Source organism: Bos javanicus, chromosome 18 (assembly GCF_032452875.1).
Source record: "Bos javanicus breed banteng chromosome 18, ARS-OSU_banteng_1.0, whole genome shotgun sequence".
Classification (NCBI taxonomy): Eukaryota; Metazoa; Chordata; class Mammalia; order Artiodactyla; family Bovidae; genus Bos; species Bos javanicus.
In genome coordinates, this window is record NC_083885.1 from 53124304 (window position 1) to 53146944 (window position 22641).

General features: G+C 53.8%; 2 protein-coding genes and 1 non-coding gene across 6 annotated transcripts; 1 reads left to right on the forward strand and 2 right to left on the reverse strand.

Annotated features, from left to right (window-relative positions):
* Window positions 1-635: 635 nt before the first annotated feature.
* On the forward strand, window positions 636-7031 carry FOSB (FosB proto-oncogene, AP-1 transcription factor subunit). Of its 3 annotated transcripts, XM_061388672.1 has the most exons (5): window positions 636-761; window positions 2688-3008; window positions 3257-3364; window positions 4372-4536; window positions 4677-4766. In XM_061388672.1, the coding sequence occupies exons 1-5, from the start codon at window positions 636-638 to the stop codon at window positions 4677-4679; spliced, it is 723 nt and encodes a 240-aa protein (XP_061244656.1). In that variant the 3' UTR covers window positions 4680-4766. The 3 variants fall into 3 exon arrangements, with proteins under 3 accessions (XP_061244656.1, XP_061244653.1, XP_061244654.1); XM_061388669.1 differs by having other exon boundaries at window positions 4372-7031; XM_061388670.1 differs by lacking the exon at window positions 3257-3364 and having other exon boundaries at window positions 4372-7031.
* Window positions 7032-9570: 2539 nt separating this feature from the next.
* Window positions 9571-9657, reverse strand: TRNASTOP-UCA (transfer RNA opal suppressor (anticodon UCA)). The gene has a single exon. It is a non-coding gene; the product is annotated as a tRNA-Sec (tRNA).
* Window positions 9658-12995: 3338 nt separating this feature from the next.
* On the reverse strand, window positions 12996-21707 carry RTN2 (reticulon 2). Of its 2 annotated transcripts, XM_061388649.1 has the most exons (10): window positions 21481-21707; window positions 19580-19624; window positions 18986-19456; window positions 18621-18878; window positions 15994-16201; window positions 15496-15634; window positions 15275-15344; window positions 15102-15148; window positions 13773-13831; window positions 12996-13495 (listed from the first exon to the last, which is right to left on the reverse strand). In XM_061388649.1, the coding sequence occupies exons 1-10, from the start codon at window positions 21512-21514 to the stop codon at window positions 13414-13416; spliced, it is 1413 nt and encodes a 470-aa protein (XP_061244633.1). In that variant the 5' UTR covers window positions 21515-21707; the 3' UTR covers window positions 12996-13413. The 2 variants fall into 2 exon arrangements, with proteins under 2 accessions (XP_061244633.1, XP_061244634.1); XM_061388650.1 differs by lacking the exons at window positions 18621-18878; window positions 18986-19456; window positions 19580-19624; window positions 21481-21707 and adding an exon at window positions 17923-18032.
* Window positions 21708-22641: the final 934 nt, after the last annotated feature.

The following is a 22641-nucleotide window of genomic DNA, read 5'->3' on the forward strand; positions in this document are numbered from 1 at the left end:
TTGCCGAGTGAGGGACGGGTGACGTCAACAAGGGGGCCGGGCCCCGGGCATATAAATACAGGCTGGCGGCTCCGAGCTTCATTCATAAGACTGAGATCTACGGTCAAGGCTGGGACACGCGGAGCTGGAACTTGATTGTTGTGGTTCTTCTTCTTGGGGGCTGTGAAATTCGGTTTATTTTCTTCCGGAAAGTTTTTGGAAGGATTCTTCTAGATAATTCTACATTTTATTTCGGAGGATCGACTTTTTTTTCGTCTTCTTTACTACTCCCTCCTCCCCCGTGGGACCCGCCGGACGCGTGGAGGTGATCGCACCCGAAGCAGATTCTGTACAGCAGGACAGAGCTTTCCGCCTCTGGGGGAGCGATCCCCCCTCGCCCCCGGGTCCTACGGAGCCTAGACTATCAGGAGGCACAGCGGCATCTTGTGGGGGCCTGGGCACCGCAAAGGAATTACACGGAAACTTTACCATTGTTGGAGCGGGACGCTGCCCCCACCCTGAGTTTCCCCGAACAGCGTACTTTGGGGACGCGCTCGGCTCACCCCGGACTCGCATCTTTCTTCCCCCACCCGGCCATAGCCTTGGCTTCCCGGCGACCTCAGCGTGGTCACAGGGGCCCCCCTGTGCCCAGGGAAATGTTTCAAGCTTTCCCTGGAGACTACGACTCCGGCTCCCGGTGCAGCTCCTCACCCTCCGCCGAGTCTCAGTATCTGTCCTCGGTGGACTCCTTCGGCAGTCCACCCACCGCCGCCGCCTCCCAGGTAAGTTCTAGAGGGCTGGGGTACTGCTTTGTATTTATAAATTTTTAAAATTCAAGGGTGGAGCGAGCAATCCCCTCACCCCAAATACAACGCGTCCAAATCTAGGATCTGACAGGGAGTAGGTTCACGGCGCACTTTGCAAACTGCAGAGTCCGGACGTGCTTGCAATTGGTTGTGTGCGTGGAGCGCAGGGAGGGAACACAGAGGGGTGAGCTTTGCGGGTGGGGATAGCGCGCCGTTCAGTGCAACGTGCGTGAGGTAGCAGGGCTGAGAACTTTTAGCCGGTTCGGGAACTGCCCCCCACTCAAGTCACCAACCTGAAGCCAGAGAGGTTAGGCAGGTGAGGGAAATCCCGGAGAAGCTTCCAGTAGCCGCCTCTCTTTTTCCTTCTCCATCCTAGCGCCTACTCCGGCGCCGGGTCACCCTGGACCCAGCGGGAAGGCGGGCCTCGAACCCTCGGTGGCGCTGCCTCCGCCTCCTGCGCGGAGACGTAACGGGGGACCCGTGCGTAACGGCTGACGCGCTGGAATCCTCCGTCTGACGCGGGGCACGCACGGCGCGTGGCGCCCCCTTCGTCCGCCCCGCCCCTGACGTCCCGGGAGCGTTCTATTTTGGAACGCCGGGCCACGTTGCTAAGGGAGGGGGCAGCTCAGCGTCCCGATTGGCCGCCGCGGCACGAGCTGTGGCCAATCAACTTTCGCTTCCTATTTGTAGGGCGCAGTTTCCTTCCCACAGTTCGTCCCCGGAACCTGTGGTTCTCCGGCACTAGGGTCTCTTTCACGGGCCTCTAGAGGCACAGCGAGGGGATTCCTGTCGCCACAGGAGCGATCTTCTGCGACCCAATGAGTCCGCAAGGACCTGGCAGGGATCCTGTCCCTCCGCTCTCAGGGTCAGAGCGTGTCTGTGTGCCAGGGTTCCTTTGGGAGACGTAGTGACCGTCACCCACCTCTCCAGGCACACACAGACACGTTCTCACTCCCTCTGCTCCGGACGCCGGGTGCCTCCCGTGTGTCAGAAAATAGGACTAAAGCCGCTAGCCCTGGGGGATCCAGCCAGGTGGTCTCCAGGAGCCCCGCCCCCTCTGAGTTTCCGGGGCGCTGATTGGCCAGTGAGCCAGCCCATCCCTCACCACGCCCCCTGCGAGAGTAGTTGAGCCTTCCGAGCAGTTCTAGGATTACATTTTAGGGGTGGGGGGCGGGGGGGACATGAGCGCTACTTGGGCTTGGGGTCTCAGGACCTACCCCACCCCGCCTCCGCGACAGTCTGAGGGAGCCTGGCTGCTCACTTGCTGTCCTTGTCTGCCCACCGTAACCTGTCGCTTGTCAGTTTCACTCTGGGGAGAGACAATTACTTGAAACGTTGTTCTAAACTCCTAGGCCCGTCCCCCAACACTCTTTTAACTGGGACCCCCCGCCCCTGCACGGGGGTCTCATGGACCCTCTAGTCCCTTATCCCTGCGCTCAGAGGGGTGTGTATATGTGTGTGAGTGTAGAGGAAGGCTTAGCCTAAGGCCTCTCCCTCTCCCTCCCCTTGCCTCTGGGGTGGGGGTGGGGTGTTGTGGCTGTGTGTGTGGCTGTGACTCCATCCCGGGGCTTCTGTCACCCGGCTGTGTCCAGCCTCCTCCCCACCCCCCACACCTAAGAGTCACCAACCCGGGGTGTGATTCACCACCCGCTGGAACCGTGCAACCTTTCCCCGAGGAAGAAGGAGGAGGTAGAAGCCAGTTGCACAGAAATCCTCATTAACCACTGCGTCACGGTGTAGTGGAAGGGTGGGTGTTGTGGCTTTTTGCCTGTGACACACACATCCACACCCGCTGGCCCTGTGCTCACTCACCGGGTCGGTGTGTGTATGTGTGTTGGGTGTGTGTGTGTCGGTGTCTCTGTTTGTGTGTCTACGCCTGTGTGTGTATGTGTCACCCCGTAGGAGTGCGCCGGTCTTGGGGAAATGCCCGGTTCCTTCGTGCCCACGGTCACCGCGATCACAACCAGCCAGGACCTCCAGTGGCTTGTGCAACCCACCCTCATCTCTTCCATGGCCCAGTCCCAGGGGCAGCCACTGGCCTCCCAGCCCCCGGCCGTCGACCCCTATGACATGCCAGGAACCAGTTACTCCACACCGGGCATGAGTGGCTACAGCAGTGGCGGAGCGAGTGGCAGTGGTGGGCCTTCCACCAGCGGAACCACTAGCGGACCTGGGCCTTCCCGCCCAGCTCGAGCCCGGCCTAGGAGACCCCGAGAGGAGACGGTGAGTAAGGGGCATCAGAGCTTGCTCTGGGGGCTGGGGGGGAGGAAAAGAGAGAGGCAGGAACTTTCCCACTCTTGGGGTGAGGGACCACCTGCAGCCTCAATGCTGCAGAAACCCTGTCCTCCTCCCTACAGTGAGGACTTGGTCCTTTTCTGACTCCTGGGGGTTCTTGACGAAGAGGAGGTTCAGGATGGAGGGGGAGGTACACCGTGTCCCCAGATCTCACCATCTCTATTTCTCCTACTCAGCTCACCCCAGAGGAGGAGGAGAAGAGAAGGGTTCGCCGAGAACGAAACAAACTGGCAGCAGCGAAGTGTAGGAACCGGCGAAGGGAGCTGACTGACCGACTCCAGGCGGTGAGGGTGGTCCCTGGGATGGGGTGGGCTGAGGGAAGGCTGAAGGGGGGCTCTCTCCCTATCTTCTGCTGCCCACCACCACCTGTGCCTCTGTCCTGAACTGAGAGCAAGAAGTTCCACACGTGGAACTGGATATAGATGGGGTCAGCCAGCTCACACACACCGACCCTCACATACTCCTGGCCAGTCCATGTCCTGGTTGAAGACCCCCTCACGCCCCTGACCACTTGCCTGGCCTTCACTTTATCCTGAGGGGGACCTATGAGCGACCTTTAATAGAGGGATGCTTCAGTCATACCCCTTTTTTGGCCTTGGGCAAGTGATAACTCTTTTTGCCTCAGTTTTCCATCTCTTCAACTCCTCATTGAATCTCCCAGGTTCCTTCTAGCTTTAACATTCTGGAGAGTCTGAGAAACGAAATCCTTTAATCCTATGTCAATTCCCCCACCATCTGCCCCCGCCACCTGTAGTTCGATCTTGGGCTGGGGGCCTGTGCCAAGGTGCCCCTCTATTTTCATACCCTACCTCAGTCTGAGAGTTTTCTACTTTATGCTTGTAGGGTGACCTGCTCACCTAGGAGGAAATTAGGGAAATTGTCTACTTCCCTGAGCTACCTGGTCTCTTCCCTGGGAGGCAGAGGGGAAAGGGTAATGAGGAGAATAGGGGGCATGAAAAACAAGTAAGGATGGTTGGTTCATTCAACAACCCTCCGAGTGCCTCTTGCAACCAGAGACTTCCTGTGTGTACCTGGCCCTTTCCCAAACAGCCACTGGACAGATGGGGAAACTGAGGGTCCTAGAAGGCAAGACCCCTCCCCCAAGTCCCCTGGCACACCAGGCCTCCACTTCAGGGGGTCTTTCAATCGGGAGCCGCCTTCCAGCCATGGGCCTTAGCCGTCAGAGTAGGAGAACTGGTTTCAGCCATGACCCACCTTCTCCAGTCGCTCACGGCCTTTTCCTCCTTCCTTGCTCTCCTCCGTGCTCCACCGTGGCCACTGGGGACCTCAGGAGACAGATCAGCTAGAGGAAGAAAAGGCGGAGCTGGAGTCGGAGATCGCCGAGCTCCAAAAGGAGAAGGAACGTCTGGAGTTTGTGCTGGTGGCCCACAAACCGGGCTGCAAGATCCCCTACGAAGAGGGGCCCGGGGGGCCCGGGCCGGGCCCGCTGGCGGAGGTGAGAGATTTGCCGGGGTCAGCATCCACTAAGGAAGATGGTTTCAGCTGGCTGCTGCCGCCCCCGCCACCACCGCCCTTGCCCTTCCAGACCAGCCAAGACGCACCCCCCAACCTGACAGCTTCTCTCTTTACACACAGTGAAGTTCAAGTCCTCGGCGACCCCTTCCCCGTTGTTAACCCTTCGTACACTTCCTCGTTTGTCCTCACCTGCCCGGAGGTCTCCGCGTTCGCCGGCGCCCAACGCACCAGCGGCAGTGACCAGCCTTCCGACCCCCTGAACTCGCCCTCCCTTCTTGCTCTGTGAGCTTTAGACAAAACAAACAAACACACAGGGGAGAGAGATTTGGACGAGGAGGAACTGGAGGAGAGAGGGGAAGAGACAAAGCGGGCGTGTGGTTTCCCTGCTTCTCCTGTTTGACCCTCTGCTGCCGCTGCCATCGGACAGGAGGACTTCCTTGTGTTTTGTGCCGCCTCTTGTTTCTGCCGGCCCGGCGAGGCCAGAGAGCTGGTGACTTTGGGGGCACGGGGTGGGGAGGGGATGGACACCCCCCAGGCTGCCCAGTGCTGCCTGTGGGCCGTTTCACTTGGACCCAACCTCTGGGGATGGGGGGTGGGGGCGGGAGGGATGCCCACCTTTGGGCTGGAGGGAGCGGGGTGTTGGCAGTGGGCTGTGGGGTGGGCTGGAGTTCTCTCCAGAGAAGCCCAACAAGGAAATGCCACCAAACCCCCAAAGTGTTTCTCCTACGCCCACCCTTCCAGGGGTGACTAGGCTGGTTCTCCCTGCCGCCCCCCACGACCTCAGCTTATTTATCCAACATTTCCACGGGCTTCGATCCTCCTCCGAATTGAGCCCCCCTTTAAAGGGAAGTTGATGCCCCCACCTTTGTTAATCTTCCTTCCACCCAGACCTAGTCTGAAATGTGAACCTCCCTCCCTGACCGTCCAGCTGCTCCGTCCCGGCAAAACTGGCTCCGATTTTGAATTTCCCGCCTCCTAAGCCTCCCCCTACGTTCAGCCCCCAGCCCTCCTTTCTGATTACAGTATTATTCTCCCCCTGCCCGCCACCCACCTCCCACAGCCTCCCCTCCGGGCCTTCCTTGTTGGGCCTCTCTGATTCAGGCAGCAGGGGGCGTTGTGATGCCTGTCCTGCTGGAGTGTTTTATACTGTGAAACGAGTTGGCCGGATTGTGGGGGGAGCCGGGTGGGACAGAACCCCTCCGGAGGGATTGTGCCCCCCACTCCCCAAAGCCTTTCCGTGGTCTCCCCTCCCCTCATCTGCCTCCTTTCTCCCCTCAAAATGAGTTAGACTCGAGGGGGTGACAGAATCGAGAGGGGAGGACAGTTATCCATCCACGTGGCCTCTCTCCTCAGGACCCCCGTCTCCGCACCCAGACCAAGCCCTGGCCTTTTTCTTTAAGGCCTGTCACCCTATCCCAGCCTAGGACGCCAACTTCTCCCTTGCCTTGGCCTCCCACAACCTTTCTAGAAAGAGAGCAACGGGAGATTGCCAGGGGGCCCGACATTTTCCCGGAGAAGATTTAAAGGCTGAGGCTTTGACCCCCACCACCCCCTAATATTTTTGGACTGGCAAACTCCAAGGGGCTGGGTTCCCCAGGATCCCAGCTTCCCCTCGCCCAGCCCCAGCCCCAATTCTCGGTTTAGGTTCCCTAACTCTGCCTTTCCCTGTGTTTCCCCTCATGAGGATTGTATCATGAGGCCAATTGGTATTTTTTAATATCGGGTGGGTCACGCCGCCCTCTGTGCTGCATGGAGAACATTCCACTGCCCCGTCCTGCGGCTCCCGCCCTGAACCCAGACGCCCCCCACCCACTTCCGTGGCTATTTATCCCTTTCTTGATTTCCGAAAGGCACTTATATCTATTATATATAAATAAATATATTATATATGAGTGTGTGTGCGCGCGTGTGAGTGTGTGAGCGCTTCTGCATCCTTGGCCTAGGTCACGTTGGCCCTCAAAGCCATGCCGTTGAATTGGAAACACTGCTTCTGAAAACTTCCAGGCTGCCTGTCTCCGGCTGCCTCTGTCTCTAGCTGTCTCTTTTCTGGCTGTCTCTGGTTGTTTTCTGGCCATCTCTGGTTCTCTCTTTCCTGAATCTCTCCCGCCTCTGTCTGTTCTCTGCCAGTTTTTACCTGACTGTTTCCACGTGACTGTCCCTGGTTCTCCAGCCGTCTTCTGACTCTGGGTTTGTTGGGGACCTGATATTTTATTTTTGTGAGTAAGCCTGAGGGATTATAGATTTTTGCAATCTGTATCTTTGAGAATTCTGGGTGCGAGTGTGAGGCTGTGAGCAGGGCCTGCCCCTGCAGATCACAATGTATTGAACCCCCAAACCCCCCACCCCACGCTGTATTTGTGATTCTTTTTGTATTTTGCACCTGACCCCCCGGGGGCTGGGGCTGGCTGGCACTGGGCCGCTACCCCCCTCCTCGTGGTTCTGCACTGTCGCCAATAAAAAACTCTTAAAAATGTATCCACCAAGCTTCAGGGTCTCCTTGCTCCTGACACCCATCATCTGCCTTCCTTTCAGCATGAGGGAGTGAGGTTAGATTGCTCCAGGACCACACACACACACATATATGCTGGAACTCTTACTAGTGAATCAGTCAACAGCAGGATGGAGGGAGGCTAGATAGTCAGGAGGACTTCCCACACACACAGGCTGTACCTCCTCCTTGAAGAAGTAATGAGGCAGAATATTAGCCATGAGGCGTCTGATACCAAAATACTAAAGGCTCAGGGAAGTTTCCAGGTGAGGGAAGAATTTATACTTGACCATGTAATGCTCTGGGGTTGGCCTGAGCAAAAGTGAGAGGTAGAAAAAAACTCGAACGGTTGAAGACCACTCAGGTACATTGGGAGTCCTCAGGGTTACATGAATCATAAAACTTGGATCACTTTACAGTGAAGATGAGTTTCCTTTTGCTTTTTCACATGATCACATCTTCTGAGTGAGGAACATATTGGGGACAACCTAAGACTGACTAAACCAAAGATATTGCCACTTAGTCCACAGATACACTGAGCCATCCCCGTTGCAAGATCCAAACCCACTCTCATTCGCATAGCAGCAAGCACTTTGAGAATTGAAGTACTGGTCCAGAGGTTAGGTGTCTTAGTAAATGACTAAGCAGGGGGATTTGTCATGATGGAATCCCTTAATTTATTAATTAGCTCAAAAATGTACTAACTTATTAATTTCGAACTATTACTTAGTTCAAAGTCGGATGCGACTGAGCAGACGCACACAATATTATGTGCCCGGGGTTGGGGACACTGCAGAGACTGAGACAGCCTCAAACTCCCCCTCCCAGGGTTCACAGTCAAGTGGGGGACACAGACCTGTTCCCAATCAGGGATGATGTAAATTGGGCAGAGTTGGGGGAGTCCATGGGATTTGGGGGGCCCCGTGGGGGCACCTAACCTGGTCTGGGAGTCAGGAAAGACTTCTGGGAAGAGAGGATCCCTAAACTGAGTCTTAGAGGATAAACAGAGGGCATAGAAGGAAATAGAAAAAACTGAGTCAAATGAAATAGTGCAAAGAGTTGACGGGGGAGGGCTTGGTACATTGAGAAAACTAGAGGTTCCCAGGGGCTAAAACAAAAGGTGTGAAGAGAGAGGTTGAGCAGGGACCAGATTCTGCAAGCTAAAATTCCAGACTAAGTTTAGATCTTCTCTTGAGAGTATTGGGGAGCTCTGGCAGGTTTTGGCCATAAGAAATTCAAGGACAGTTTTGTGCTTTAGGGAGACTCCTCTAGCTGCCAGGCTGAGGGTAATTGGGAAAGAGGTGGGGATGAGGCAGAGGACCAGGGAGGAGGCTAGGATGAGAACACTGAGGTGTGAGGGGGTGCCTGGAGCAGCACCAGGGCTGTGGGCTGGAGAGGAGGGGAAGGATTCAAAAGACTTCGAGGAGGCAAAACAGGCAGGGTTTGGTGAGTAGCTGGCTTAGGAAAGACAGCAGGGGGCAGTGGTAAATAGTATGGGCCAAGGGTGTGAGAGCCCTGGGGTTGGAGGCCTCCCAAAGGTGATCCTGAATAAAAGGCTTCATCTTTCTGAACCTCAGTTTTCTCAGCTGCAGAATGGGCTGAAGGGTATCAGTGAGCTTATACATGCCAGCGCTGAGCACAGAGTAACGGTGCAATTATTACCATCCTCATCCCTGTTATTACAGCCATCCTGTTTCCCTCTCTGGAATACTCTCCCCTTCTGCTGACTAATTCACTCCCATCCTTCAGGTATATGTTCAACCGTTACCCTGACACCCTACCTGAACTCAGGTCTCCTTATAAGATGTCCTCATAGGTTTCACTTTCCTGCATTGGAGAAGGAAATGGCAACCCACTCCAGTGTTCTTGCCTGGAGAATCCCAGGGACAGGAGAGCCTGGTGGGCTGCCGTCTATGGGGTCGCACAGAGTCGGACACGACTGAAGCGACTTAGCAGCAGCAGCAGCAGCAGCATAGGTTCTGTACCTGCCTTCCCAGTAGTGAACACTTTGATAGTTGTTAATTCAATGGGGAATTAATTAAAGTTTGTCTCCACTGGCCACGAGGTCAGGGTCAGGGTTTTGTAGTCATCAGCGTGTCCCCAAGACCGCTCAGTGCAGGGCTGGGCATGGAGCAGTCACCCAGCAGATACTTGTTGAATATGTGAATGAATAAATGATTAAAGGAATAAATATTCGACGGTTTTATAACTGCATGCGTGATTAAATACATGAGTGGGTAAATGACTGAACAAGTGAGTAAGCAAGTGAAGGGGAGGAATCTAGAATCACTTTCTAACTGTAAATTTCCTAGAACTGAGAGTATACACGAGTTTTTCTTCATCTTTTGGTGTTCTTTGGTTTTCCCCGGGGCGGGCAGGGGTGGGGTGTGTGAATGTATTCACAGGGAAAAACTTGAGCGACGAAAAACAAAGACTGCAGCGATATCTCCAGACGCGGGTCCGAGGTCCTCTGGGCCAACTCGCATTCTAATGTCCAGTTTGGAAGAAGAAAAAGAGAAACCACCTCGCCCGAAAGGTGGAATTGAACCACTCTGTCGCTAGACAGCTACAGGTTTGAAGCCTGCACCCCAGACCACTGAGGATCATCCGGGCGACATAAAAGCTTACCCGTACAGCTATATAAAAGCCAGAAATTTCTACTTTTTTACAGTTATGGTGATGTAGTTTGCGAGACTGTGAAACTGTCGATTTCAACATCTATAAACTCTACCAATATTATTACGACAGACATCCTCCCAAAATGCTGCGTTTGCCTCCTATGAATTGAATCACGTCTCTTTGGAAACTGTCTCATTTGCATAGCGCCGCGCATTCTGGGAAACGGTGGTACAGGACGTGGCCCCCTCGTGTCTAGCTGTTAAAGAGACTGAAGCCCCTTTTATCCAAGAGAGAAGTCCATTAATTTTTTTAAAACAAAAAAGATTCATAATTCGGGATTCAGAAGCTTCTTTCCTGAAAAATCTGAATTCAAGTGTGTCCGTTTCCGTTAAGAGTCTGATTTAGCCCAGCCGCGGAGACTCCGCCCTGGCGGCTGTAGGGCTGGTGCGACACCTGCTGTTCTTTTGTGGAACTTCAGCGATCTAAACCTTTGAAAAGTTTATGAGCGCCTCTCGGTTCAGTTCAGTCGCTCAGTCCTCTCCGCCTCTCGGTTCAGTTCAGTCGCTCAGTCCTCTCCGACCCCATGGACTGCAGCACGCCAGGCTTCCTTGTCCATCACCAGCTCCTGGAGCTTGCTCAAACTCATGTCCATCGATTCGGTGATGCCATCCAACCATCTCATCCTCTGTCGTCCCCTTCTCTTCCCGTTTTCAATCTTTCCCAGCATCAGGGTCTTTTCCAATGAGCGCCTACAGAGTCCCAGACACAATCCTAGGTACTGGTGATGACAGAATTTCTGTCCCCATTGAGCTTAAACACTAGAGATCATCAGTTTTTGCATTTGCATTTTATGGCCGAGGAAAGTGAGCCATAGAAACGGATAGTACCCTACCCTATCCACACAGCCCATCCACGTGGGAAAATAGAAACTGTGCCATCGTAATTACTATTTAAAACAAACAAAAAAAAGTGATCCTTTTATAATCCAAGTCGGTGATCCTTTGACAACAATGTCATTCCCCGACATGAATCTTCCCGTGTCTCCCTTCTCAGCGGAAAAGTCAAATCTCTTACCACAGCTTTACGATCCTGACGATTAGCCTTTTGCACTTCTCTGACCCCATGTCCTCCTACTCCTCTCTCCTCATATACTTGGTTTCTGGCACACAGATCACTTGCTGCAGACACCAGGCACGCTCGCTTCCCAGGGCCATTGTATCTGTTGACTCCCTTGTCTGAGTCTCCTTTCCTCCATGTTTCCATGACTCACTGCCTCCCTTCACTCTGGCCTCTGCTTAAATATCACCACTTAATGAGGCCTTCCCTGACCACCCAGTTTAAAATAGCAAGCCTTGTCACTCTGTCCCCTTCTTCTGCTGGACTTCTCTCCATCACCCTGATCACCACCTACCCTTGTCTATGTCCATTTGCTTATTGTCTGGCTGCTCCCGCTAAAATAGCGACTCCATGAAACCATGGACTTTGTTTTGGTTCATTTCTGTGTCCCTGATAACTAAAGAGTGCTTGAGCACTTTCCAGATGCTGGCTAAACGTTTGTACAATGAATGCAAGAATATGGGGACTTCCCTGGTGGTCCAGTGGTTAAGGCTCTGTACTCCCATTACAAGGAGGCACAGGTTCCATCCCTAGGTGGGGAAATAAGATCTGCATGCTTCTGAGCCTCAGTTTCCCCGTCTGAAAAACAAGACTAGTGCAACTAGGGGGAACCATAACAAGCAGATGGATATAAAAGCCAGACATGGCACTGTGAGTGACTCAATTAAGACTGTTCCCATCACCAACCTGTTTCCTGCCTCCAGTGGGGGTGCCAAGGATGGGCTTGGGGGCTTTAGACATTCTTGGGTCCATAATCTCAACCAGTCCCTCTTCCTCCAGCTTTTGATAAAGACAAATGGACACTTCGTCTTATGGAAAGTATCAATAAAAATATCTTTAGGAAATGTTGCTATTTTATTTGGAAGTTTAAAACATTGCCCCTAAAAAACAAAAACAAAACACTGCCCCTGCTTGCCAAATCCAGATGCAGGAAAAGCCCCTCAAGTACTCTTTCTTTTAAGCAGCAAGCTGCTGCTAGGCAACCCCTGTATACAAAATCTGATACCGTAACTACCACTCTTATTATTATGTATCTTGTAAAATGTGACATGCCTCACTAGAGGCAAGATTTTAAGTGATGCACAAGTAAACATTTTAAATGGTAATAGTTTTGCGTTTAACTGTTGTCTTCTATTGCTGGCAAGGGATACTGACTTCCTTAGTGGTGGAGTAACATTTCATTTTAAAAGATGTTTGCTTTATTTTTTAATAAACCAATTTAGGGAATTCCCTGGTGGTCCAGTGATTAGGACTCCGTGCTCTCACTGCCAAGGGCCCTTGCTTGATCCTTAGTCTGGGAGTTAAATTTTACAAGCAATGTGATATGGCAAAAAAGAACAAAATAGTTAACTAGCAGAACAGGTGGTATACAGATCATCAAAGTCCGAGGAACTGAGTGGGATGTAGGTAGCTTAGGGTGACAACTTTTCATTTGAGGAAAGGGAGGCTTCCTGCAGGTCACGTAGTCGAAAAGTAGAGAAGCTGATTCAAGTCCAATCTATTGGCTTGTTGTTGGTTTTTTTCCCCTATTTTTTTGGCCCTTCTGCACAGCGTGCGGGATCTTATTTCCCCCAGGAGGGATCGAACGCACTGCCCCCTCTGGGGAAGCGGAGCGTCTCAACCACTGGACCGCCAAGGAAGTCCCAAGGTCCCTGGGTCTTTAGAGTCGAGCTTCCTGCCTTCTCTTGCCCCGGTTTAGTTTTGGAAACCGAGGCCCAGAGGCCACAAGGCCCTGTGTTTATTCCCAAGGCATTTGGAATAGAGACGTGGGTGGATGAGAGACGTTTGAGAGAGTGAATAGGTGTGGCTTCACGACTGAATAGATGTGAGGGAGTAGGAGCCCCGGGCCAAATCTGGGTCTCCGGCTGGGCGACAACGTGGACAGGAGGGGGCTCCCGGACTTGGAAATCAGGTAGGACCAGAAGAGGTTTGGATAGATTTGAGGAAGGAGTCCTCCAGAAGGCAGCTGGATACATGGGTCTGGTACTCAGGCGAGACGGGGGCACAGCAGGCAGAGTGTGGGGATCGCCTAGTGATGTCTGCCAGGAGTACAGGTGTGGAAAGCGACCGTCAAGGCCTGACTAGCCCTGGGATCCGCTGCCTCTCGGTTCTTCTTCGGCAGAGATGGGGAAGGTTCCTTCTTGAGAATCACTTACACACTTTTCAGGGCAGGAATATGAAAGCTGGAGGGGGCTGGAAGCACAGGAGGCCTTGGGTTTTCCACAGAAGTCTTTATTACAGTGTAAATCCAAGCTCAGGCCTCCCCTGGGCCCCATGCAAAGCCCCAGCGTTGGGGCTAGTGGCGTCAAAAGAGACACCAAGCCCTCACGGCGCCTCCAGCGGTGGGGTCACGGAAGTGCAGGGCGTGCGCCCTATCTAGGCAACTACAAGTCCCAGCAGGCCCCGTGGCCAAGGTGCCTCGCTTTCCTTGGACTCGTAGAGCAGAGCCTCTTGGGAAATGTAGTCCTGGTCGCTCAGGCAATTTGCGCAAACTCCCTGGTGTGAGTGATCCTGACACCCACTGGGAAATGGCTCGGGCTGAGGCTGGGAGAGGGCAGGGATGGAAGGGAGATGGAAGAGGGCAGAGGGCTACACGGGGTGGGAGCAGGCGTCCCGCAGGCAGAGACACCTCTTTCATTCGGCTTTGGCTTTGGGTCCGGAGACTGCAGCTGCTACCGAGGCAAGGGCTCCGGTCCCTGGGATCTTAGCTCGGATCCTGAGTGAGAAACAGGTGGAGTCAAGGGGTGGGGCAAGAGAGGATAATTCTGAGAACTAAAGGGAAAACTGAAGGAGGAACTTAGGGCCCAAACCATCCCCAGCCCTCCACCTACTGGCCTGCGATGGAATTGTCTCTTACCTTTTAGGAAGGAGATATTCAACCCCAGGAGATTTAGGTATAAGGAATATGGGGGCGGGGGCGCAAAGGGAGCAAGGGGAACGGTCCCCAAGTTTCCCCATTCCCCATCCCATCCATCTCCACCACATGCACTTACTTAGCTTTGATGTGGCTCAACTGATTGGTCACCAATCCCACATACTGATCAATCTGGGCCTGGGGGGATGAAGAAGAGGGGTGAAAGGAGAGATTGGAGGGGGCTCTTCTCCCTAATTCATTAAGGTGGCTGCTTCCTCCCCCCCGCCTCAAATCAGGAGTTTGGGGGAGCGGCCTACCATGCAACCTTCAACTCTAAACCTAATAAAATACCCTTGGAAGTCAGAAGTCCAAGTTGAAGTGTCAAACTGATTGGACCGTACTCTGTGTAGGAAGGGATGATGGGTAGACACAAGAATTTGCCAGTGAGTTTGTGTCCTGGGCACTATTGTTAATCTTTGAGATGTGTGTATGTGTGTGTGTTTAGGGACAGTATAAGAGCAGAGGGCATTAGTGTTGCTTGTCAAGTCCCTGAGTGGATTGATTTAAATACTAGTTTAATTCACAACATTAGCTGACTTTGTGAGTCTTAGTGATTCCAGCATGTGAGGGAGTTAGTTAGGACTATGTCCCTGGCAGGGATGGGCATCACTGGGCTCTCAGCTGTGCTGGAGAATGTCAAAATGGAATGCAGTCCATCTGTCTGTCTCTGGATAGGAGGTATGTCAGTTGGCCCTGGTTCTGTCAGTGTTCTGGGTAACAGACATCCCACCTGATTTAACTGAAATGTCAGTCCCTCGCAGTTTCAGGGAGTGAGGGCATCAGTCAGTCCACCTGATTGGCTGAGACGGGTGCCAGTCAGACCCAGGCTATGTGTAGGGATAGACGGCATCAGTCTGTCTGTGTGTCTGCAAATGGAATATGTATTTGTCAGTCCCTGGTGGTATCACAGGGACAGAGGGTATCAGGCTGTCAGGAGGAGGCATTCATCTGTCTGCCTGTTTCTAGCTAGGATGAGTGTTGTTTGGCCTCCTGCTGTGTCAGGGAGAGAAGACACCAGTCAGGCTCCTTCTCCGGAGTTAGGACATGTCAAGGCAGGCCTTGCATCATTGTTGGGGAGGAGCATCGGTGAGTCCACTTGCCTTGGGTTGGGATACATCAGCTAGATCCTGGCTCTGCCACTGGCTCTGTCATGGGACACCAATCAAAATGCCTGTCTCTGACTATTGAAATGTATTAGGTAGGCTCTAGCTGCATGGAGGAAGGGCAGTAGGCAGACCACCTGTGCCTGGCATGTGTCAGATCCTGACTGTCGGGGTAGGAACACCAGCTGGTCCTCTCTTCTCTGGCTGGGACATTTGTCATCGACCCTGGCTGTTGGGGGGCAGGGGGCGATCAGACAAGTTGTGTTTGGTTGGGGTACTGCCAACTGATGGCCTGTCACACTCACCTGGTGCTGTCGATATAGCAGAGGGACTGTGAATACACCGATCACTCCTGCAGGCACAGAGATGGGGGGTCAGGGTCCTCCCCGGAGATTAACAGTTCCATTCATAACCCTGTCCCCCCCAAGCCCCAGCGCCCCACCTCCCCACCCTGCCCTCCACAGCCTTCCCAGCTCACCCAGAATGAGAAGAGTCAAACCATTGAAGACGGCACCCACGAAGGTCAAGATGTAGAAGAGAAGGGCCAGCTGAGGGTGAGGGTGAGGGTCAGCAGAGCCTACAGGGTGCACCCCAGGCTGGGAACTCACACAGCAATGGCCCTCCTCCCCCTCCACCCCACCAGGGGCAGGCAGGTGAATGCTGAGGACCCAGGAGGGAGGTGGGGGTGCTTCAGGGCACCTTGAGGGAGTCCACGAGGTCTTCTACCAGAAAGAAATGCCGCAGCTGTATGGCCGCAGAGACAACACGGGAGGCAATCTGCTGGGACAAGCGTTCAGTCTGCTCCTGAGTCAGGGTCAGGTCCACGTCCAGGTAGGCCCTGAGAGAACAGAGATGTGTGAGGCAACTCGGCAGGTGGAGGGGGCCCAGGCTGAGGGGATGCCCAAGACAAGGACAAGAAATGAGGGTTGGGGAGGAGGCCAGGTGTAGAGGGGTAGGGTGGAGGTCAGGGTCAGGAGATGGGATCAAGGATTAAGGATCAGAGGTTAGGGTCAGAGGTCAGGGCTGGAAGCTAAGGGTCAGAGTTCGGTTTAATGTCAGGATATCAGGTTGGAGTTAGGAACAGGAAGAGGATGGGTTGGGGCCCGAGTGAGAAGTCAGTGCCTGATCTGAGGTCATGGGTCAGCTCTGGGGTCTGGACAGAGATAAGGGGTGGGGGGCCGGGCCGGGGCTTCTCACTGGAAGGGGTTGGCGCCGTCCCCCCGGTGCACGGCCTGCAGCACTTTTCGGTAAACCCTGAGAGAGATGGTGCCGCAGAGCAGCAACAGGGCCACGTGGGCCGCCACGGACACGATGCTAAAGTGCAGGAGGCTTAGCAGGGAGACCATGAGGCATGTGAAGACCACTCCTGACGTCTTCGCGTCCTTCCAGTGCAGCAGGTCCACCACTGTGGAGGGAGGGGGCGGCGATCAGGCTGGGGTATGGAGCTGCCCTGGCTGACCTCTTGACCTCGTATTTCCTGTCTCGGGGCTGAACCATGACCTCTTGACACACCTGTGGGAGCCTTAACCCAATTTCCAGATTTTTATTTGTCTTCTTTTATTCCATGCTTGGGCTTTCCTGGTGACTCAGACAGTAAAGAATCTGCCTGCCAGGTGGAAGACCCAGATTCGATCCCTGGGTCAGGAAGATCCCTTAGAGAAGGGAAAGGCTACCCACTCCAGTATTCTTGCCTCAAGAATCCCGTGGACAGAGGAGCCTAGCCGGCTACAGTCCATGGGGTCACAAAGAGTCAGACATGACTGACTGACTAACACTTTCATTCCACGCATGCCTCCTGGAAAACCCAAGTTAACTGTCTAGCAAGTCCCCACAAGCTTACTCCTTATTATGTGTGAACAGAAGTTTGGGTGAAAAAAATCATTCTTCTGCATCATGTATATCTCACTCTACTTTTTCTCCTAGAATTCTCTTCTGGTCAACTGGAACAGCTGTTAATTCATTCTTTTTAAGGGCTACACAATATTCCATGGTGTAGCTACACCATTATTCATTTTATTCAACCACGTATCTATTGCCAGGCCATTTCTTTTGTTTCCTCCCCCCATCCCCTTCCTAGACAGTACTGCAAACAACAGCCTCCTGTAGATATTCTTACCTCCAGGAGGTTCTGTTTCTGAGATACAATCCCAGGGGTCAAATCGCAGGGGGGACTAGTTTTGTATTTTCAAGTATCATAAATTTTATTGGATTGCTTACAAACAAGAGTTAACAATCCTTTTTTCTGTGAAATGAAAGTGACCTTTTCCCAGCATCCTACCCAGCAATGGGTTATTGTTCTTTTTATTTTATGTACCCTGAGGGGTATAAAGTAACATCTCCCTGAAACCCTACCAACACATATATCTAAGTCCTAAGTGTATTAATGACATCATTCTCCTTCCTAGGCTCTAACTCAAATTTCTAACTCACCTCCCAAGCCCAGCCTAAGCTTTGATCAGTGGCCTTTGGACTCCAACCCTCATCTCACTCATCTTAACTTTTAACAGCTCTCCCTATAATCGGCTCCCCTTTGAGCCCTGAACTGAGAGCCTGATACCCTGCCATCTATTTCTGGACAGTTTCCATCCTACCACCCTTACTGCAATCAAACTGACCCATCCCAACCAGTCCCCCTCAGAGTCTGACTCTCCTCACTTCTGCATCCTCCCTGTACACATCCTCCCATCTACTGTAACTAGGGTAGGTCTCCCCTCAACCCCTCCCCTGCAGGCTCCCCAAGGCCTGGGCCATTGGGTGGGGGAGGGGCCGGGTCGTCTGAGGCGGGGGCTAAGTTTAGGCACGCTGAGGGGAGGGAGCCTCTCCCGCAGCTGTGCTGGCCTGTCCGGCTACTGAGTGACAGCACCGCCTGGACCAGAGGCAGGGGGAGGGGGCCTCGCTGCTCTCGGGCCCCAAAGCTCCGGCTGGAGAGAGAGGGGACCCCACACTCCCACCACGCCCTCCCTAGGTACCCCCACAGCCCCTCAGCCCCAGCCTGCATTTCTGGGGAATCTGGGACCAAGAGGAAACATTCCCCCAGAGTTGAGGGCGACAAAAGCGAATCTGGGGCCCTTTCCACGGTCCCCCAGCCCTCGCGTCCCAGCGCCCCAGCCCGCCCCGAAAGCCCACCTTTACTCCCCATCTCGGCTCCTCCGAGTGAGAGGCTACAGACACCGCTGCTTCTCAGGGATTTTGCCCACTTCAGTGGAACCGGGAGGGAGGGAATAGGGGGCGGGGCCCCCTTTGTACCCAGCCAATGGCTCTCCATAGAGGTGGGAACTATTCCAAAACGGTGTGGCTCTCTTTGTAAACAGCCGAAAGCAGGAATGTCTACAACCAATCTATAGGAACCGTTCATGGAGACTGAGCATACTTTAAGGCAAGGCGGGTATATTTACAATTTGCCAATGCTAGTGGTCAGGGAAGAGGAAAAGTTTTAAAAGGCTCTGAGTTTACTTTTACGAGCCGGGTGGCCACATTCAAAAGAGCCTTTTCAGGGATTTGGCCTATCCAAAATCAGCCTCCAGGGGGAGCACTACAAAAGAGGGATTTTTTTTTTTTTTTTTTTTTAGCAATTAGCCAATCCCAATCCTAAACCCTCAGTGGGAGGGCTAATTTCTCGAGTGGGAGGGGCAGCTATTTAAAAAGAGGCAATGGCAATCTTAGGTAACGGGACTTTTTTTAAGGCTAGAGTTTATAATGTCCTGCCAAAAGGAATACCTCCTCCGTTTCTCCACTCTCCGCTCCTTCGCGAGTTTGGTGCCTTTAAATATCAATCCTCCACCCTCCCAGTGGTCCAAAGTAGCACTTTCCCTCTCGGAGTTTACCTAGAACTTGTGATTCCAATGTGAATTCTGATTGGTCCGTGCTAGCGAGGCACTGTCCCGTGATTGGCTCTCGCTCCAGCTGCCCCCAGGGCTCTTCCTCCTTCTCGTCCGGCAAGGGCTCATCCAGCCAAGAGTTCGAATCCCGGGATCGAGGTGGGGATGGGGTGGGGGTCTGGGGGATCCCAGAGACAGGGCTGGGCTGTGGAGTAAAGACTTCCAGCGGCGAGGACTGAACGAATGCGAGTGGTAGGTCCAATTCTGGTGAGTTAGAGAGAGAAGGCTGTGAGCTTTCGCTTTGGAGGTGCCCTAAGGAAAGAAACCACCCACCCCTTGTGGCTTCAGTCTCAGCACCTCAGACATCTCACCTTTCCCAGCCTCTCCAGCCACTGATCCTTCGGGCTCCTCGTCTTCCAGTGGAGTGGAGCTACTGGTGGCAGAGTCCTCCCCAGTCCCTGCTCCCCGGGTCGCCCAGCCCAGTTGATCCAGCTGCAACCCCAGGTCCTCTGGGGGGCGCTCAGCTGGAGGGGCAGAACTGGGGTCACCTCGACGCCCGGGCTCCGGGGATTGGCTCAGGCTGGGGATGCTTTCCAAGCTGTCGCCCAGGCCGGGCTGAGGGGGCGGATCTCGCGGCTCCGAGACTGAGCGGCCCTGGGGCCGTGGGCGGCGAGCGGCTGAATCCCTGCGAGCCCCAGAGCCCACCACACCGTCGAAGGCGATGTAGGAGAAGGTCAGCTCCCGCGGAGTGCCCCAGTCCTGCGACGTGGTCTCCTCCTCGTCGTCCTCCGAGAATTCCCGGGCTGTATGCAGCTCCCGAAAATCCGAATCATCGTTCCCTCCTGCCACGAGCAAAGGAGGGCATGAGCTCCTCTGACGAAGACCCTAACCCACTCCCCTTAATCCCTTGGCCCAGCTGTGAGCCCCCTTTAAGTTCCACCCTCACATCCTCCCTCTTTGTTTACCTTCTGTGGAGTCAGGGGTAGATGAAGCTGTAGACGGAGCTTCTTCTGCAAGAGGAAAATATCGAGGACACTTAGAAGTTTAGACTGCCTGAGTTACAGTAGTGAGCCAGTCCTGGAAACTTGTCTGAATTAAGGAATCTTAGAATTTTCATCACAGGACCTTTAGAACATTCTGTATACAAACTGTAAAACCTTCCTATCCCTGTTATCTGAAGCTCAGTCTTGGAAGTTCAAATCCAGGAATCTTGATCTTAGAGTCTTCAAGCGTTGCTTCACTCGTGTCTGACTCTTTGCGATCCCATGGACTGTAGTCTGCCAGGCTCTTTTGTCCATGGGATTCTCCAGACAAGAACACTGAAGTGGGTTGCTGTGCCCTATTCCAGCGGATCTTCCCAACCCAGGAATCAAAACCGTGTCTCTTATGTTTCCTGCATTGGCAAACGGGTCCTTTACCAACAGCGCCACCTGGGAAACCCTTCAGGATTTTAGGAGGCTTTTAGGAGGTTTCAATTCATTAATTCTTTCAACAACCATTATTTGAGTGCTTAATAAATTCCAGTCACTATTTTAGATCCTGAAGATACAACTGTAAACAAAGCCCCTAGTCTTATAGAGCTTACACTCTATAGAGGAGATAGACACAAACAATTAAACTTATGGTGTTGGGTGCTAAGTGTATGGAGAAAAATCAAAGTAAGGGAAGAGAAAATAAGGGGATGCTATTTCAGACAGGTTGGTGAGGAAGACTCCTTGGATGACATCTGAGAAGAAATCTGAATGATGTGATGAAGCCATGAGAATATCTAGGGAAGAGTCTTCCAGGCAGAGGGAAAAGCCAGTACAAAGGCCCTGAGGCAAGCACTAAGCTTTGCATATTTGAGGAACAGAGAAGTATGCAGATATGACTGGAACAGAGTGACTGATGGGAAGATGATGGGAGATGAGAGCAGAGAGGTAAGGTGGGGGTGGGGTGGGGAGAAGACGAAGGGCCTTCCTTTGTAAGCCCAGGTAGGGACAAGATCTTAGAATGTAGGGATGATACGCTAAAACGTTGAAATAACAAATTCTTAGAATCTTGGCATCTGGACTCCCAAGACATACAAGTGGCTAGGTCAGTGTTGAAATCCCCAATTCTCAGAACCTCGGGGATGTGAGACAGAGAATGTTAGACGAGGACCGTTAGAGCTCTGGGCTCAGAAATCATGAGGCTTAGACAAGGCTTAATTTCAATTATGGAATTCAGCCTCTCAGAGCTAGCTTGGGGCTTTGCCTACAGGAGATGCTCAATACCTTTTGGAAATTGAAATCGCATACCCCCCGCCCCCACCTCATTTCCTCAGATGGGGAATAGGAGACCAGGAATGAAAGACCTGGAGGGGTAAAAACAGCTAAGGATCCAGGAGTCCTAGCCCTAACCCAGAGATTGGCTGTTTCCTGGGGACAGGGGATTGGACACTTCGGGTGAGCCCAGAGCTGCCTCTGATTCTGGGCAGAAAACGGAGGTGGGATGCGAAGATGGGTGATGCGGGGGAGGGGGAATCAGACCCCTCTTCTCCATCCTGACTCTACCCCTCCCCGCAGGCTGCGGCCAGCACCAGGGCGAGGGGACAGCTCCTGGAGAGCGTCCTCATGCCGGGCGGAGCCCCGCCGCACATTCAAGCGCCCAGCGCGCCCCCCGTCGGCTATCTCAGTGCCCCCAACCTCTGCTCAGTCTCACTCAGATTCTCCGGGTCAAGTCGCCCCCACCGTTGCTAGAACATGGGGGAGGGCAGATCTTCCTTTGTCTCCTTCACCTCCTCCCCTATCTCGGCTCTCCCACGGCCCAGGTCGGAGGGGAAACCGAAGAGGAGCCCACCCGGGCCTCTGGGCCCCACACCAGGCCTGAGCCTCCCCCTACTCACTGCAGTGGGCGAAGACCGGCAGGACCTGCCCCATGGCCCCCCTCGGGCCTGCATCGGGACCCCCGCCCACTCCGGCCACGCCGCCTTGGGCCTGGGGCCGCGAGCGCTCATCTCCGCCGCGCCCAGGACGCCGCCGCCGCCGCCGCCATCCTCGCCGCCTCCTCCTGCCGGGCCGCTCCAGCAGTCGTCGCCGCCGCCGCCGCCGCCGCCCTCAGTTCGGCTTGGCAGGGGCGGGCGGGGCCGCTGGCGGGGGGGCACTGCAGCGCGAGGGCAAGGGGCGGGGCCACAGACCGGGGGGAGGAACCTGAGGGAGGGCGAGGGGGCGGGGAAAAGCGCGGGAGGATGGAGGGGTGTGGTCTTTCTAATAGAGGGGTGGAGCTAGGGCGGTAGGCTACTGGTCGAGAAGTCTTGGAAGGCGGTCTGAACGGCGGGATCTAGCGAGAGGAGGGCGGGGCCTTTAGTGGGAGTGAAGTGGGGGCCGAGGGTGGGGTGAGGGGCTCAGCGAGATAAGGATGCAGGAGCCTAGGCGGAGAGGATGGAGGCGTGGAACTCAGACCCTGTTCTGGTGGAGCTAGAGGTGTCAGTGAAGGGAGGGTACAAAGATTCTACCGCTGGGAGGTAAAGGTAAGAGCTGAGAATCTCAATGGGAGTGGGAAAGGGGGCGGGAGGAAACTACTTGGAAACTTTTGAGACAAGGGGAGGAGCTCAGACTTGAAGGGCCTTAAACTAATTTAGAATTATTCAGAGTTGGGCGGAGTCAGTCCGAGACAGATGAGCTAGAGGCGTGGCCTAGGGGGAATAAGGCAGAACAAAACAAGGGAGATGGTGTGGCTCAGAAGGGGAGCGCAATCTGGAGTGAGGGGGCGGGGCCTGTAGCTAAGAGGCGGAGCTAGAGTCCAGTCGGGGATAGCAAATATTTGGAGCCACTGTATGTATGAATGGATGGGCGGGACCTGGAAGAGAAGCGACTGAAACCCGAGAGCGAGAGGTAGAAATAAAAAAGTTAAGAGTTGAAAGCTTTTGAAACCCAGGATGGGACCACTGATATGGGAGAAGATTGGACAGAGCAGGGCTGGGTACCCGAAGCCGAGTGTTGTGTTGAGAATACAGATTCTAGAAATCGTTTCCCGATAATATTGTTTACTTCTATGACTCTGTTTC

Bases quoted from the DNA above. Each gene is read 5' to 3' on its own strand.
- FOSB (XM_061388669.1), top strand. From the start codon at position 636: ATGTTTCAAGCTTTCCCTGGAGACTACGACTCCGGCTCCCGGTGCAGC. The intron at 762-2,687 runs GTAAGTTCTAGA...GTCACCCCGTAG, and splicing joins CCACCGCCGCCGCCTCCCAG to GAGTGCGCCGGTCTTGGGGA. The intron at 3,365-4,371 runs GTGAGGGTGGTC...TGGGGACCTCAG, and splicing joins TGACTGACCGACTCCAGGCG to GAGACAGATCAGCTAGAGGA.
- RTN2 (XM_061388649.1), bottom strand. From the start codon at position 21,514: ATGGGGCAGGTCCTGCCGGTCTTCGCCCACTGCA. The intron at 19,625-21,480 runs GTGAGTAGGGGG...TTCCTCTTGCAG, and splicing joins GCCGGTCTTCGCCCACTGCA to AAGAAGCTCCGTCTACAGCT. The intron at 15,345-15,495 runs GTGCCCTGAAGC...CCTCACCCTCAG, and splicing joins ACCTCGTGGACTCCCTCAAG to CTGGCCCTTCTCTTCTACAT.